At 38.3% G+C, this 18,658-nt stretch overlaps 1 protein-coding gene across 5 annotated transcripts in view; it reads right to left on the minus strand.

Moving 5' to 3' along the window:
• LOC124545508 (GTPase-activating protein CdGAPr) overlaps nucleotides 1–18,658 on the minus strand; it is a 437,898-nt gene that overhangs the window by 6,221 nt on the left and 413,019 nt on the right. For all 5 annotated transcript variants that reach the window (XM_047124453.1, XM_047124455.1, XM_047124454.1 and 2 more), the window contains exons 15-16: nucleotides 14,887–15,987; nucleotides 8,076–8,539 (exon numbers count right to left, since the gene is read on the minus strand). In XM_047124453.1, coding sequence (XP_046980409.1) covers nucleotides 8,076–8,539; nucleotides 14,887–15,987 — 1,565 coding nt within the window. The remainder of the gene's footprint in view (nucleotides 1–8,075; nucleotides 8,540–14,886; nucleotides 15,988–18,658) is intronic.

Here is an 18,658-nt window from a genome sequence, read left to right on the forward strand (position 1 = left end):
ACGCTGTAACCTACTTGTCAGTGACTTAAGCTGTGAAGAGAAAGGTACCAAGTTTGCCCACCTCCTTCCAATTTTTTTCATCTTTTGTTTTCTAAAAGATTCTGGGTCTTTTTTCTTAATTTAACAGATGTATGACATGCATTAGTCAATGTTATTTATTATAAATGATGCATTTGCTGCAATTCTTGTTGCAAATGCCAAAGTCTGGAATGTTATTCCAGTGATCATGACACTCTAACATAACTGTTAGTCTATGTCAGAAGGAAAACACAAGTTACATGCTGGAAGTTTTGGTTATTATGAAACTTCTTGTAGAAGGTACAATGCTCAAAAAAAGTTTGGAATTCTATTGCAAAATGTAGTCTACGATACTAGAGGTCTCACTGATCCTTGCCCAGTTGGAGCCCATATACGGGACGGTGTTTACAACTGGTATGCTTTGTGGCCATTCCCCAGTCCAGTAAACGAACTGCTGTCACAGCAGCACATCGTGATTAATCCAGTATCAATGACAGGTTCATTTAGTTTGTGTTCAGGACTGCAACAACATGCCATGTAGAGGCATACAGCACTTTGACAGAGTCAGGATTGTGGCTTTACTTTCAGCAAGTCATACACAGTAAGATTTTGCCGGTAAGTTACATGTCACTCAAAGTGGTATGTCTAAGGTGTGGAGAAAGTACAGATAGACTGGTAATGTGGATGAAATGAAATGTCCTGTGGCTAGGGCCTCCCGTCGGGTAGACAAGTCGTCTGGTGCAAACTTTTGAGTTGACGCCATTTCGGTGACTTGGGTGTCGTTGAGGATGATATGATGGTGATGAGGACAGCACAACATCCAGTCCCTGAGTGGAGAAAATCTCCGACCGACCGCGGAGTAAATCTCTGACCCAGCCGGGAACCGAACCCAAGCCCCTTTGCACGGCATTCCGTCACGCTGACCACGCAGCTATCGGGGTGGACAATATGAATGATAAACCTCATATGACAACACAAATGCACGATCGTTTGCTCCAACTGTCGGCTTAGAGACACCCAATATCAGCTGCCAGAAATTTTGGAAATGACTTCTCACAGGCAACAGGGATTCATATGTCAGACCAAACCGTGTGTAGAACATAGCATCATGGTGGTCTTCATTCCATAATACTGATGAGAAATTTTGCACAGAGTCACAGAACCGGTGCAATAGAATGACCTAGGCTCTTGTACATCAACATTGGACCGTTGCAGAATGGAGTAATGTCATGTTTACTGATGAGACCAGGATTGGTTTGCTACTATACGCTAGACATGTTAGGGTTTGGAGAAGCGCTAGATGACACCAGGAACACCAATATGTTCAGGAAGTCCAACCATTTGCAGGTGGAAGTGTAATATTCTGGGCAGTAATAATGATGGGACTGCAGATCCCTCTAATTACCATCTATGGCAATTAGATTGGCCCCCAATACCTCTAAGAGGTCCTACAAATGACTGAAAATCCCTGCAGACATGAAGTCGGAGGCAACTTAATACTATTCGATGACAAAGTCTCGGTGCCTTCAAAGATGCAACGTCAACCAACTACACTGCACAGCACAGCCCCAGACATTAATGCAATTGAGTATGCAAGGAGCCTGTTTAAGGTCTCATCTAGAACATGCCTTGCACAGTGTAACAGCACATTGGTGTGCAGGGATGATGTACTCACTAATAAAGACTGATAATCATCATGATGAGATAAAGATTTTCAATTTTTGTTTTGTTTTTAAAATATACATTTAGGAGAGAGCCTGCTGTGTTTTGTAATGAGTTTTTTGTAAGTAACTGAAATCATTGTTGTTTTCAGAAGGAATTATATTTATTTTGTTGATAAGGTATTGTACAAACCTCAGTGGCTGTACTAGAAAAAGTCGTTGTAGTAAACTCTATGATATTCAAAACATTTGTTGATATGTACATACCTATATCTTAATTTTGTGGACTGCCTCATGTTTGCATATTATCAGTAAATATCTTTTTCAGTGATGATGAACAACTTCAAAAAAATCTCCTCTTCCATTGAAATTAAATTACACAACAAATCTCAATTTTGAAATCTATGTGAAGAAGTACATTATTCAAAGTGATGTTAGTTGTGACAATGGGAATGTGGATGTGAAGCTTGTGCAAACAGACATTAGACACCACAGTTTAACTATATTCAATTTTGAAACTGAAAATGGGATGCACATTTAATTGAGTTAATGAATAACTTCTACTAGTATGTATTTCAGATTGTTGTACAGCATTATTTGCTGTTAAAGCCCTACGAGTCAATCTTCTTAACAATACACTAGTTTATTCTTTTGCATTCTAAAATTTTTGCATTACAACTAACTAGCTCTAAAAGGATATCAGTTTCAAATTTTAAAAAATTAGGCCTCCTTCCTCATTCGCCTTAGTGCAGTAACATTACCCACTTTATGATAACAAACTGAGAAGCCATGCATAGGTACTACAGACAGTGATTACCATTATCTTTGCACATACAATGGGTGCTTTTCTCTGTAACAAGGAGTTAACTGCAGTCAAATTTTTGGTTAGCATTTTAGTAACCAGCATTTAACATTGGTGCAGCACAGAGACAACTTAATCGCAATTAAGCTTTAACCATGAATGTAGGACCCCCAGTTATGTTGCTTTTCAATTATGTAGGTGCAGTCAGCCATTGGTGACAATGGAGGTGATTCCAGTAGGACTTAAGTGCTGACTAAATACATTTCAGCACACAATTCAGTGTAAGTTATGGTTGGATACATTTTGCAATTTGCATTACTCAGCCATTACATTAAGAGGCATCTCAATTTACTGAAACTGCAAGTTGTTTATTTCCAATGTGTGTCCCAGAGGGTTAAACCTTCAATATCAGGTGTATTTATCTCTTTTAATAATGCGTGTGTCAGAGATGCTGAGTAGCAGAAAGGCACTACAGAAAGACTGTTGGAAAATTAGCTTTCGGCCAACAAGGCCTTTGTCAAAAGTAGACAACATACATACATGCACACACTCGTGCAAATGCAACTCACATACACATGACCACAGTCTCTGCCAGCTAGAGTCAGACTGCGAGGGCATGACAACCGACAAGCTGTCTGTCCACATAAATGGCCACCAATAAACTGTGGCTAAGGAACAACTGACCACCCTGTTGCTGAGCACGCCACCCAACACAACATCTTTCATTTCAATGACTGCTTCACAGCCTGTGCCATCTGGATCCTTCCCACCAACACCAGCTTTTCTGAACTGTGCAGGTGGGAACTCTCCCTGAAATATATCCTACGTCCCTGTAGTCCTCCTGGCCTCAACCTTCGTTAGTCATTGTCCTTATCCATCTAGCCCCTTCCACATTGCCATTTCAGCACTACAAAGCCCTCTATTCCACCAATGCACTCAGTCTTTTTACTTCTCTCCTTTTCCGCCCTGCCCCCTTCTTTCCCCCACCCTCTGTCTAACTTCCTGACTGCACCTAGCTGCCCCATTCTCCACCTCATCCCTGCACTCTCTCAGCAGCACTTTACCATCCCCCACCCCTACCCTGACATCCCTTCCCCTCCCTGCCCCAGCCTCCTCCTTACCCCCACCTGGTTGCCTCTCCCTTAACGCCCTGCTGCCTGCAGTCTGGCTCTAGTTACCAGAGACTGTGGTCATGTGTGCACGAGTTGCATTTGTGTGAGTGTGTGCATTTGTGTATGTTTTCTACTTTTGACAAAGGCCTCGTTGGCTGGACGCTAACTTTGTGACAGTCTTTTTGTTGTGTCTTTCTGTGACTCAGCATCCCCGCTATACAGTGAGTAGCAACTATCCTTTTAATTATATTGTTACATTCCATCCTGGATTTTCCATTGTTTAATAATGCATGTGTGTATTACATGTATGTCCTTTGCATAACCTGAGGCAATGCCTGGTAGCAGAAGACAAAAGTGTTACTTTATTAGAAGGTTCAAAGTTATGAGAAGGTTTCTGATTGCATAGGTTAATATACCATAAATGAAAACTCCTTTCAGTGATCACAGGCTCCATTTTCTGTTTTGTTTACATAACATATATTACTGTTCACATAAGCAATAAAAAATTTCAAGTAACTTTGAATCCTGTACTAAAATAGCTCACCCCCCCCCCCCATCCCCTCCCCAATCCCTCCACTAGGCAGTGCCACAGGTTATCCAAAAGTTGTACATGTAATATACAGGGTGATTCAAACAGAATACCACAACTTTAGGAATTTAAAACTCTGCAACGACAAAAGGCAGAGCTAAGCACTATCTGTCGGCGAATTAAGGGAGCTATAAAGTTTCATTTAGTTGTACATTTGTTCGCCATTTCAGCCAATAAAGTTTTTGGTCCCTTTTTCTTCGAAGGTGCTACTGTAACTGGACTACAGTATCTGGAGATGTTAGAGAATTGGCTGTTCCCTCAGCTCGAACAAGAAGCACAACAATTCATATTTCAGCAGGATGGAGCGCCACCACATTGGCACTTATCTGTCCGTAACTACCTGAACGTCAACTACCCGAGGCAATGGATCGGCCGCCAGGCAGCCCGTGACAGAGCACTTCATCACTGGCCTCCAAGAAGCCCTGATCTTACCCCCTGCGATTTTTTCTTATGGGGGTATGTTAAGGATATGGTGTTTCGGCCACCTCTCCCAGCCACCATTAATGATTTGAAACGAGAAATAACAGCAGCTATCCAAACTGTTACGCCTGATATGCTACAGAGAGTGTGGAATGAGTTGGAGTATCGGGTTGATATTGCTCGTGTGTCTGGAGGGGGCCATATTGAACATCTCTGAACTTGTTTTTGAGTGAAAAAAAAACCTTTTTAAATACTCTTTGTAATGATGTATAACAGAAGGTTATATTATGTTTCTTTCATTAAATACACATTTTTAAAGTTGTGGTATTCTTTTTGAATCACCCTGTATACTTTAATTACTACCATAAATCTGACCAATAATGGAGGTTTAACTCTCCAAAACACAATCGAAATAAAAATAAAATGTGATTGATTACAGTAAACTATAGTTTCAATTTTTATTTTATAACATTCACTGCAAAGCATTACCTAAAATGTTCACATTTAAAATTAAGAGCCTTTCCCAGATGCCTGTACAGGGTATCATTTCTGTTTTACAACGACACTGTTATTAATAACAGTTTGGTTTTGGTGTAAAAATTTGGTCTCTTCCCATAGTAAATAACCAGTGATGAACACAAACATTCTCATGTCAGATTTTCAACAGTTGAGGATATCTTTTTTCACAGGTTATATGAATGAATTGACTGTTGTCTGCAAGTAATGGAAAGAGCAAAGATCACCATTCACTGTATTGTTACTAAGCTTTCAGCCAATGTCCTTCCTTAGAGGTGCCTCGCCAACAAAAAAACAACAATGCAGGAAAAGACAGACTGCTACTTACAACAAAAAAAGACACGTTAAGTTGCAGACAAGCACAATTAAAAGACACTTACGAAAAACTTTCGGCTACAGCCTTCATCAGCAAAAGGGAAACACACACACACACACACACACACACACACACACACACACACACGGCTATAGATTCCTGGTACTGCAGGCTCCTGTCAGTACTTGCATTCCACCCAGGACTTCCCAGTATCAGTTTAACTGTTGTCTGCTTAATAAGCACATGGCAATTGTTACAACTACAGTTTGCTTGAGATTCGTGGATTGAAATCCTGAGTTTCCCTAAACCAATTTTGTTGTATGTGAGAGCAAGTTTTACTTTACTAGTTTTCATAGCACAAAATGGTCTTTTTATTTTTTTAATTTTTTTATAGTTGTAGCTCCATTCATTTAGTGATTATTCCTAGTTCAGCTATAATTAACAGTTTTATCAAGAATTCTGTAAGTTGTAAGGTCAACAATGTTCACCATCATGGTAGCAAACATGACAAGATTATGGACAGCTCAGCATTGTTCATACTTCATGTGAATGAAACGGTAATAGCTTCAGAAGAAAAAGAAGAGCTAAACACACCCACATAATGGGCCTTGGAAAATGATTTACAAATTCAAAATAAACCACTAGAAGTGGTCTTACTGATCATGAAGACATCAGAATTCAGGTGCTCTCTCCAAACGCCATGCCCTACAAAAGCACACAGCAAATACTCATAGAAAACACAACTCTATCTGGAATGACTTCAACTCAACCAATGCCAGAATGATGGAAGTGCGAAAACAGACAAATTACAAACTTCACATGTAGTATCATGATGTGAAACACATGGTTCTCCTCAAAAGTTCTGGCAAAATGAGATGCCGTCAGCCAAATGAAGACTGGACCAATGAACCCTGTAAAAGGTATCATGCAAAAACTGCATAAAAATATGAATGTCAACAATAAAACTAGGACCAAATAATGTAATGCCATATGAATGTCAACAATAAAACTAGGACCAAATAATGTAATGCCATTTTTATTTGCACATTGGGGTCATTTTCATTAATACAATTAGCCACTCCACGACACGCTACATTATTGTGCAACAACCTCCAGTAAATGAAAAATCCTTCAAGAACACACTTTGAACTGTCAGTGGAACTTATCAGTATCAATGGGATGTAGATGTGTACTTTAATAACAACTATTTATCACGTTTCAAATAGGATGTTATTTACTGTTTTTTAAGCATGGTGCTGTGGTGAAATTGGCAAAGTATTAATTTTTGGCTTTTGGTTCTCTTTGAGCAATTTAAATGCATATTCACTGCTGATCAACAAATGTCAATGACACACAATATTCCATAAATCCCTGTGAATATTCCTGCATAATGAAGGCAGTCTACTGCATTTTTTGATGGGTGCTTATGTTTTTTTTATTTTTGAAACCTCATCTGTGCACTAGATTTTTCTGTGGCAATTTTTTACCTCTGAAAGGCCCACTTTCTGTGTGTCTCTCTTTACTGGAGTATACAAGGTAAGACATCTGGCTTTTTTTATTCTAGATCACATTCCATGTCTTCTGCTTAAAAATGGTTTTTATAAATATTTTTTATCAAAACACATTTGAGATGGCAACCGAGTCTCAATCACGCAAGTGAGACTAGGGTGCTATCTCAAAAGGGTTATTAACATTATGACAAAATGAATCATTCACAAGAACAGAAACCTGTCATAATTACTGTCAGAAGCATTTAAAAATACTGCCACCTTATGCTTCTCCAATAGTCTAAAGGTATCACTGTTCATGGAATTGTCCTCAGAATGATTAAAACATTCATTCACACAGTGATCCAGATCTTCGTTCGCACTAGGAACATCTGAATAATCATTGTCAGAAAGCTCCAATAGTATTTCAGATTCATTCATTTCTTTCCATTTTCTGAAGATGTCCACCTCTAAAAGCACAAAGAACTTAAAGACAAAAATAGTAACTGCTAAGTAAGCTAAAAGTAGATAAAGGCAATCAAGTTTGATACATTGACTACTGGTGTAAACATCCAAATAGACAAAGTAGTTAAAATACATCACAGCATCTGCATCTCATCTGCATCTACAGACAGTGTGCAGAAAACACGAGTTATCCCAAGCTCCATCCATAATAGATGGAGTGTGAAACACAAGTAAATCCAGAATCATCGGCAATGTGTTAACATGTCTTCAGTTCCGAAGCACAGCTTAAGTCCAGTGCTTTCTCTCTCTCCTTTAAAGTATTCCAGAGTTGAATCATTCAGAAGTCTTTTCTCTCAGGAACTATCCACGTACATACCTACATAGGAAAGAATATATTCACATGCTTCCTGCCATCCAACATCTAGCACTTGTTGCATTAGCTCCACACAGGCAACTATGAACCTCTCCAGCTGTACAATATGTCATGCTTCACAAGGCTGCACATGTAGCTTAAGAGAGAGTTGTAATTGGTTGATAGCTTTCTCTATGTGACACTCTGAAATGTGGATCTCCAAATTATTTTAATGAAGACTACAGTGTACAATGATGAGCCGGAGAAAAAAACTATCTGTATTATTTCTTTAATACAAGCATGTGCAATAAGATAAAAAGTGATATAAGTTGGTTACCTCATTTGTTCCACCAGCAGTACGACCTGCTCGTCTCTTCAACCGCTGCAGCATCTCATCACGCTCCCCACGAAAGCTTTCTGAGCGATATTTTTCACGTAAGAACGTCCGTCGCTCTTGTTTGTAGCGTTCAATACGTTCTCGCCTTTGTGGATCATCATCCTCAGGCAAAGGCAGAGGAAGAGGATGAGCAGGAGCCTGTGATGTTGCAGATGCCATGCCAGATGGTCTTAGTGTGGAATCCACATTAACATCAGGTGATGTTGTTGCACGCACAAGAACCGAAGATGGGAATCTTCCCCCATCTAATGACGAACTAAGGGAACCTGAAGAAAGCTGGCGGCGAGCGCGAGCCTCTCTTGCCCGCACGCAGGGTGGGAGTGGCTGAGAAGGCACTGACGTGTCACTCGGTCTTGCAGGCAGGGAGCGAACAGGACGGCGAGATCGAGCCTGTCCTCCTGTAGCTGTAGATGGCCAAATATTTCTAATGTATTTTCTTGGAGTATTTATGACAACAAGTAAAAATATTACACGGATAATTTAAAGAAAGTGATACTGCAATGAAAGTAGTATGTGAAGTGTAAAATGAAGCTCTTGTATACTTTTTCAACTAGATACGAGCTTAACTATATCGAAAGTCTGTATCAAAAGTTGTTTTCACTCTACACATTGGATGCTGTAAAATCATGTTGACTATCCTCCTATATTCCAGCCTCAATACCTCCCCTTGATATTTCTAGGAAGTTCGATGCCTTCACCTTCCTAGCCACTTTTTCTTTACCATTGTAAACCCAGAATGAACACTAATACCACTTCCCCGCCCTTCCATTGTTTGAATCCTCACAGGCTTATGTCATTCCATTCCCCAACTCCTCTTGTGTTAGTATCTTCATCACAATAGACCACCTTATTGATTTATATGATATTGAAAATGTGTTTGTGTATGTTTACATTTAACTTTTTCTTTCTGTAAATAAGGGTATGTATTCAAAGCTAGGATTGTTCCTTATGTGACTCTTATTACTCGTAACTGAGGGAATAAAAGAGCTTAGTAGCAGGAATGGGAGAGGTAGAGGCAAATGCTAAGAACCAGTGAAGCACTTTACCATTACAACCTGTTTAGGAGATACTTACAGAAATCCTTCCCATTCACCTTATAACCCTTGCCAAAGACAGTGTTATTGATGTTATTTTTATTCCATGTGGCTATCAATACCCATCATTCATCTGCAGGTGAATAATCGCCTATTTTCAATTTTTTTTTTTTAACAGCAGTAAGTTTAGTCATGCATAAAGCAACCTTCAGCAGATTTTAATATCCTTTGAGACCACAGATTGTCTATAAAGAAACCTGCTTGCAAAATAGTTTTGCAACCTAACTTGTGACGTTTCTTGATCATGTGGCATGCCTACCAAACTGAATTATCAAAAGATGTGTTCAGAGAAGGAAAGTGCAGATGGGCCTGTTCACATAACAGGTAGGGTAGGTGGTTAGTGTTTAACATCCCGTCGACAACGAGGTCATCAGAGACGGAGCACAAGCTCGGGTTAGGGAAGGAAATCGGCTGTGCCCTTTCAAAGGAACCATCCCAGCATTTGCCTGAAACGAGTTAGGGAAATCACAGAAAGCCTAAATCAGGATGGTTGGAGACGGGATTGAACCGTCGTCCTCCCAAATGCGAGTCCAGGGTGCTAACCACTGCACCACCTCGCTCGGTGTTCAGATAACAGTGATACAGAAAGTTAAAATATACAAATTGACAGTTGACTGAAGAAGAACACTGCATTAAGCATTTACGCTTCATTATCACACATTCTACTCTTACAAAGAAACTTCCATTAAATTGTAAGTTGTGTTGCATGTTTTAAGAGTAGTCAGAAAATAGTGCCTCCCACTTTTTGTTATCAAACTAGTAAAATGATACCTGTCTACCACTTTCCCTTGTACACCTTCTTTTATATCTTTCAGCAGTGACAGAAGACACTACTGCTTCATTTAAGAATATGGCTGGTACTGAAGCACATAGTTTAAGCAGTGTTTAGCAATACAATTCTTTCCCATAAAGACGTAACACACAAATTGCAGACATTGACATCAGCAGAACTGTTATGAGGCCATCATAACGGCTGTATTCTTAGCCACATACACAGCATTATTAACCAAACAAAAGAGAAAGAATCACAAGACAACCACCTGATACACTGGTGATTCCTGACAACATCCAGTCAGTCAGTGACTTTATTTATGCTATTTTCTGTACAACAACACACGATTTATGCTCTTTGTTACTCGGTGTCATTGGAAATGTAATGTTGATCCAACCCAATACAGATTCTTAAAAAAAAGTTTGTATATTATAAAGAAACGGTAACCGACAAATTAATATTGGACAATGTGATCTACGTCCTTGAGAGAATCAATGGAATTCTGTTATTCAACTTTTCCAAAAAGGAAATGCTGTCAGTATCAAAGAGAATCTAATCTTTGTTCGAAATGTTGTGAGAGTGAATGTCTGTAGTGATGTTACTGTGCATTTGTCCCTGAGCACAAATGAAATTTAAGTGTTTATATCAAATTTTGACTGAAGTGACCGTTTTACATACTCACTTTCCATAATTTTAGTGCTTCTCACTTAATTACACTCTAAGCCACATGATTTAAAAGACATACTGATAACAAGGTGGTAAGTCTTGGAGATGCAAAGAAAGGAAAATTATGATTTAATGTCATGCTAATTACGAGATTATTAGAGACAAACCAAAAGATTAAACTGGACGGGAAGAGGGCACAAAATCACGAGCACTCACAGAAAACCTAAATCTGGAAGCCTGTATAGTGATTTGCGGCCCATTTCTCCCAAATGCGAGTCCAAAGCCTTAAACAGTGCACCACCTCTCACTTTGTACTTGTACATATCAGTAGCTCTGCAAGTCATAAAGGTTTAATTAAATCCCTACTAAAGTATCAGTTCACTGCCTTAATGGGTACTAAACATCTAAATGTATTCTGCCTTACGGCAGGTCTTGTCATGGGTTAAAGCATTTTACGAAATTATTCCATTAATTTGTGACTTTTCATGGTATACAACGTGTGGTTTTCATATTTTCAAGAAAGGTAATAGTTTCTGGCTGTTGCTATGCAGAACCCTGAGAAGGTGATACGTGGGAATGCTGGTTCAACAACGGACAACATTTTACAGAGTGATGGTGTTTACTTTTAGATACAGTGCATTCATAAACAATTACTACCACCCCATGCTGTGGCAAAAATAAAGAATATAAAAAAGTGAGCCTTGCTGACCCTAATATTTCCATTGTCTTATAATGTATTGTCTTGTGTGTCTGACATATTTCTTTTGTGTCAGGCCTTAACATCAGGAGACAGTGTCCATGTGCTTGTAAGATGTTGTTGTTGTTGTTGTTGTTGAGTGAGTATTTTACTTCTGAAGAAAAACTTGTCCAATAGCTAAAACATTTCTAATTTTCTTTTTCATTGTGCCTTTCTGTGATTCATGTGGTAAGTAGCAATCTATCCTTTTTATATGGTAAATATTTCTATAACCTACTCAAGAAATGCTCAACTGGGCTGAAGGTTACTGAAATTGAATCACTCTCCTGAAAAAATGAAATCAGGTGGTTCAAAATTGTTACCACTGTTTTGGTAGCAGAAAATTCCTCAGTATTGCTTGATAACATTTTGCATTCTTGGTTTAGAGAACTAAAACTAGTGGACTAATACCTAATTATCTAAGAAAGAAGAAAGTTGCTGAGAGTTTTCACTATAATGCTGTTGGTTCTTCCTTCTATTCCTGTAAATTGTTGAGGAAGACTACACATATTTTTTTTTTGTGTTTTGGTGGGTATTTTCAATGTGTAGATTAAGATAGCTCAAACAAGTACTGCTTGTCACTCATTTCATGCAATGCTCAGTGTTCACAAAAAATTTCAGTTTGTTCCTCATTACAACCCAAAAATTTTTTGATGGCGAATTTTATGTGCCCATTCAATAGAGTGGTAGCCTAGTTCTACATTCAAATTAACAGAGACAGCTAACCCCAAAGAAAATCATGCTTTGGCAGTGACAGAAGTTGTGTCATTGGTGATAGCAGTCACCCCAATGTGAGCTTGTACATGAGGTGCGGCAGGTCAGGCAATGAAGACAGGTCTACCGTTATGATGAGTATCAGAGGCCACTGACACTTTCATTTCTAAATCCCAAAGTGTACTACAATACAGTACATATTACAATGTTAGAGCTATTGAAAATGAAACATAATACCATCCTGTGAAAATGTCTTGAAAGTGATACTGCCCCAGGTTGTATTGTATTTCCACATTTAGGTTACCAAACATTGACTGACTTGTTCCCTAGGCAGCACTTGGTGTTCCAAAAATCCATCTATGATGATACATTACACAATCATAAACTTTTTGTTCACACACGTTGAACTTCCAAATCTTCTTCAGTGTACTTTGAAAGCATAAACAATGGGCAGTACTCTCATTTTAACAAATCTGTCCTGTGTCTGAAAGCTATTTACAGCTAAATAATGAATTATAATTTTCAGCCATCTCTTGAAGAACTGTGTAGAATTCACTGTGCTTGTGACACAGTTGACAGTAAACAAATGGCTGCCAACGAGATGTAATACCCAACTACAATACAAGGTTCCTTTCCAAATTCATCATTTGAAAAACATGGGATCATCTTATATTTGTAAATTAAACTATTGCTGCTGAGGTAAACATTTTTACAGTGTTTAATAGATTAACGTAGAGTTTGTCCTACATTTACAGATGAATCTTTGGCTACTGATGTTATGTAGCAATTTAGCTTGAATAGTTCTGCAGAGTGGAGTTTACCAAATAATACTTTTGTTCAAATAGGCTCGAGATTTCCTGATGCACAAAAGAACACAATACATATCAATCTTGTTCAAACAATGACATGACATTTGACTTGCAGCACTAATGCAATGGATGGGTATATGAAATACTATGAACTGGACACTATAACAGCACAATGGCCTGATTAAAAATTTAACAGTTTGGTAAAACACTGGAGGAAATAGCATTAAATTCTATCGACTCACACGCTTTTGTTGTATCTAACATGTTTGCAATAGATATTCTCATACATGAATGGATACTGTAAACATTATGCTGCTTTTTGTTAGTAAAGGTAACATTCAAATGTGAAAATCTTGTCCTTCAAAAACCATTACATTATTCTGAACCACCCAGGTTAGTATTTTATTTGGTTCTTAGAAACTAATGATTTATGAAGTGCATTGCAACAAAAAATTCGGTAGCTGTTCATGTATTACAACACTGGGGCAAAATATTACCAGCTTTTAATCAGCTTCAGAACAAGATGGTAACATTCAGATGAAACGAGAAATAAAATTAATCCAGAATTAAAGTCTAACAAGCAGAACAAATCACATTAAACTGACTACAATTGTTGTTGCAAAAATAAATTATAGTGGAAAGACCCATTGTGGAGTCAGCACCAAGAGACAGCATTAGATCGCGAGGGTGAGCAAAAGTTCTACAATTGGATTTAATCTTTATTGTGATCTTTTATTTATGTATTAGTTGCTGTTGTTATACATGTCCTGCACCCTAGAAGATACAACCGTTCGTATTTCACGGTTGCTCCAGCCTAGCACTATGGAAGGCTTAGAGGGGGAACAGTGACATAAGCTTAGCTGAGAACTATCATGAGTGGGGCGAGGGGTGTGGTGAGTGGGCAGCAAATTTCGTCTTGCTGCCAACCATGGAAATCTGCACTGCTAACTTATGAACTGCTTTTTATGAACATCTACCATTTAAACTGCAGTTTTCCTGAACCCATTTGTACTTAGAATCGAATTGATTTTAAAATTTGCCAAATGTTCAACAATAGCATACATTTCTGCATGAGATGCTAAAAGTCTAGACTGTTGTGGACACTTGGCATGAGGTACGATGCAAATGATTGGGGGTGGGGGTGGGGGTGGGGGGGGGGTGTCAGCTGCTGGTTATACACATCCATTGAGAGAGTGGCGAGCAGACAATAGGTTTTTGTAGTAAAAGATATTGTAACATTCTCACATCAGTATAGAAGTGGAATCTGCTTTGTGCTTAAAAAAAAAAAAAAAAAAAAAAAAAATACTGGAACATACTCGGGAGAAACAGCCAAATATTTGTGACAACTCCACTGTTAGGACAATGATGATGATGACGACAATGACGACGACAATGATGATGATAAAAAATAGTGGTACCACATGTGATGGTCTAAACAAAGGATGCAGTGATCAATTTCTTCTGTTGATTTTATTTCTCCTTGTATTATGAAATGGCAACTTACGTGAACAGACACCTCAAGTCCCCAATAAAAGTTTGTAATTTTGATTAGTCGCAATATGTTAAAAAATAAGTTTTTCTCAAGGAACTTTTTAAAAAAGCGGGGGTCATCTTATAGTTGGGTAAATATGGTACTAATGAGAATAAAACCTCTATAATACTAAACATTACAACAACAAAACATGAACAAATAAATAAAATACAGAAATAAAAATAGTTCGTTCCATTATGTGAGTGTATAAGTTATTAGAAAACTATCAGAATAATGTCATTTTATACGGGACTGAAGAATCAAATAAATTCAACAAAATGAGACCACGTATAAAACCACAGCTCTTCACATTTCTACTCTCCAACACTAACATTCCAACACTAACATTACAGAGAGCTCTCTTGTGCTGTAATACGATATGATAAAAAATTAACAGCACACATTTTCTTTTTTCATTTTTTTACTGACCTTGACTACGTATTTCCTCCAATTCTTGCTTCATCCGCCTCTCACGCAAAATCTCGCGTCCAATCTCAGATTCAAATCGACGCCTATTGTTGTCCAGGGGTAATTTCGAAGTGGGACTGGTTTCACGAATAGGACTACTTCCTGAGGAATCACCAAAATCTTCTGTATCATCCAAATTTGTTTCCAAGAAAGGTGTTGACCTGCTACCACTTCCAGAAGATGTGTTCCTTCTTCTCCTGTGAGGGCTGGTTTCAGCAGATGGTGCACTGTCTTCTGAGTTTTCTTTGTTACTCTGCCTGGAGAGTGAGTTTCTTTCACCACTAAGAAAATTTTCCCGGAAGTAAATATCAGCATTATTTTTTCCCATATAATTATTGTTATTACTACTGCAATCATCCACTGCTGAACCTGAAGGAATTGTAGCACTTTCTATTACTTCTGGTGGGTTTTGACATTCATTATGGTCCGCTGGAGATGCCTGCAGTGTCCTTGAATATTCAGCACTATGATTAGAGTATTTTTCTGGCCCAGTCACGTCTGACGGTTCACTCTCATTGACGCTTTCCTCTGCCATTCCAGGACTACTAACAATATTGTTCCCACTATCATAACCTACATTCCTATTATCACATAGTCTGTTATCACTTTTCTGAACAGCTCCTCTTGGAACATAAGGATCTGTAACTACTGTAATAATATCACTTTGAGTATATGATGTAACACCAGAAGCAAACTCCTCTTGTACACTCTGTGGTGATTTCTGGGATCTTTCTTCTGTTCTCACATTAGCAGAGGCTGCAACACTTTCTGTAACCACATTGCAGCTTTCATCATCTAGTAATTCCGAAATTGAACCATCATTAGATGGAGTATCTCTTGTCGACACAAAAGCATTCTTCACATCATCAGTACTAACAATTTCTGTTTTTTTATGTTTTAGATCACCATTATTTTCTACCTCGTTGTCACAGACTGTGGTATCTAACAGTGTTGTACTTCCTGCTATATCTGACCCCAGATCCAAATTGGAACTTGTGTCCAATGTTTCATGGTGGCTACTGTCAGAGGGACTCTCACTGATTCTGCTATCTGCTTCTGAAACTGTAACAATACTCAGTATCACACATTTGTAACAAACTAAAATTCACAGCTAAATACACCAAAAACACTTAAAATCACAACAGCAGCAAAGCTATAAGAAGCAAAACTGAGCCACACTCTGCAAGAAATTAAGGTAAATCCATAAAACTATTATTTTTTATCATTCGCCGAGTATGGATGCAAAGAGCATCTGGAGGAATTTGAAATGAACCTATAAATTCATGGCTCTAAGGACACAGTAACACTATGGGAAAATATGTCATATGGAATCCAGGCAAGGTGTTAATGCAGTGACCAGTAGTGTATGTGTTTGTGTGTGTGGGGTGGGGGGGGGGGGGGGGGGGGGGGCTGTCAAACTAAGAACCCATAAAAACTCCAATTTTACAAGTGTCTATTATCTGCTTTCAGTCTATCTGGTCAACATTCCAAATGATTTAAAGTATACATCAGTTTCCAATGCAGAGTGAAATGGTACTGTGAAAATCTAAACTTTACTCACTTGGCAAATCATAAAGTGGACTGCTTTTCATCCTCTTTTTTTCATACCAAGTGTAGAATAAGTAACAGTAAATTTGGATGACTGCAATTGGTGCAGTGTAGCATTGTGTTATATTTCCACCACTGGATTCGCTGCTATTGCAAAAAACATGCTATAGCTCACATAACATATTTTTATGATTGAAAGACTTCATCAGCATGGGGCAGTATTATTGGCTGTTCTCCCCCCCCCCCCCCCCCCCCCATGCAGTGTAATCTGCCATGCCTGGTAAGGCTCTGCAGGTACCTACAAAACACCAACAAGGACACAGAGCTCTACAAAGAGCAGTGTTGGCTGATGCATGGTCTCTTCTACTCAACTTGCTGAAACATCAATCACAAAGCTATGCTGAAACATCAATCACAAAGCTATTTTAACCGAAGCATAATTCAGTGGTAATGGTTCTAGGGCTAGATAGTTCAGATTCTGGCTATGGTAGATACTTTCATCAATATGACCTGTAAATCAAGGAGAGGCCCTCACGATCAGTTTTCGATTACCGCACTGTGTCCCACTACTATGGGTTAAAATGTAATCCTCGTATCTGTTTCTCAAGATGTGATCCTATTGATGATCCACGAGTTGAATGAGAACATCTGCTTCACAAGCTGTGACGTGGTTTCAAATGGAACAGTGATCCGAAAATGTATAATACATTTCTTTACTTCACGTCTATGATAATAAATATTGTAGGTCCTCAGACTACAGGTTTTGGTCAGCAATGACTGTCTTCAGATCTGCAGCAAAACACAAATACAACTAGCGGAAGTCTACAGCTTAAAACAATAAAATAGGCCATACATGTGACAATTAAGTGCTTAAAATACGATGAGGTGTACCTGTCCAATATACTGGAGCCATAGTGGCACTGTCAAATTCCAAACACAAAACCAGCAGCCCCAGCATCATCACAAACATATAAATTATGGTATATACTACAGTCATCTTGTCAGCAGTGCTGCTGTTCAAAACAAACTATTGTATAGTAGCTACAAAATGTTTGTGTCACAAGCTCAGTAGATGTCACTTCTGTAGGTGCACACATGTTCAAAAATACAGCCAGTGAAGTCTGTAACAGACTTACCAGTTGTTAAAGTCATCACAGTAATAAAACACAATAAATTAAGGCATGACAAAAATGAGATTATTAAAAAGGAAAAAGTTAATTGACAATAATTCTGATACACTCTAGAGGTGAATTTCAGATGAAAATACAAACGCATAACTAATAACCAGCTTATAGAGTACACTGAATAATATATAAATGACAAAAACAAACAGCAAAAGAAGCCCAGTGAACGGAAACATACTGTAGCAAATATTCAGCGCCCTCTGTTGGCGCTACCACCAGAATGCCGCATTGGTGAGAAGTGGTTGGAGGAATGTAACAGCCAGAGGTCCCCTAATACTCTGCGACATGCTGTTCTCAGAAAATAGTGATAAAACACTATACCAGTCCATTAACAAGATTATCTAGTTAGTGAAACATTTTATATAAACAGAGAAGGGACAAGAAAATACTAGAGTTATACTCTCAACATAAGAAAACACTGGGCATTTTCCGCAATTTCCTTTTGTCATTTTTATACCATTCTGTGTATTCCATAAGCTAGTTATTACTTACATCTTAATATTTTCATCTAAAATTTGCCACTAGAGCATATAAGAATTATTGTCACTTAACTTTTTTCCTTTTGAACAATCTAACTTCCGTTGTGTCTATAGCATTTTATTACTGTAATGACTTTTACACACTTTTTTCCTTTTGAACAATCTAACTTCCGTTGTGTCTATAGCATTTTATTACTGTAATGACTTTTACACCTGGCAAGCCTACTACAGACTTGACTGACTGTATTCTTCTTTTTCTTTTATATCATACAATTATATCGTTGAAGAATGTGTATACACCTACAGCAACATCTCTGGTGAGCTAGCAACACAATCAATTTGCGGCTACTGTACAGCAGTCTGTTTTCAACAATAGCACTGCTAACAAGATGACTCTAGTATATAACATAATTTATAAATGCGAGACAATCCTGGCACTGTTTTTGTGTTTGGCATTTGACAAGGCAACTATGGCACCAGTGTATTAGGATATGTTATTTATAAAACAGATACGCCTTATCA

The sequence above is a fragment of the Schistocerca americana genome, chromosome 8, assembly GCF_021461395.2.
Source record: "Schistocerca americana isolate TAMUIC-IGC-003095 chromosome 8, iqSchAmer2.1, whole genome shotgun sequence".
NCBI lineage: Eukaryota > Metazoa > Arthropoda > Insecta > Orthoptera > Acrididae > Schistocerca > Schistocerca americana.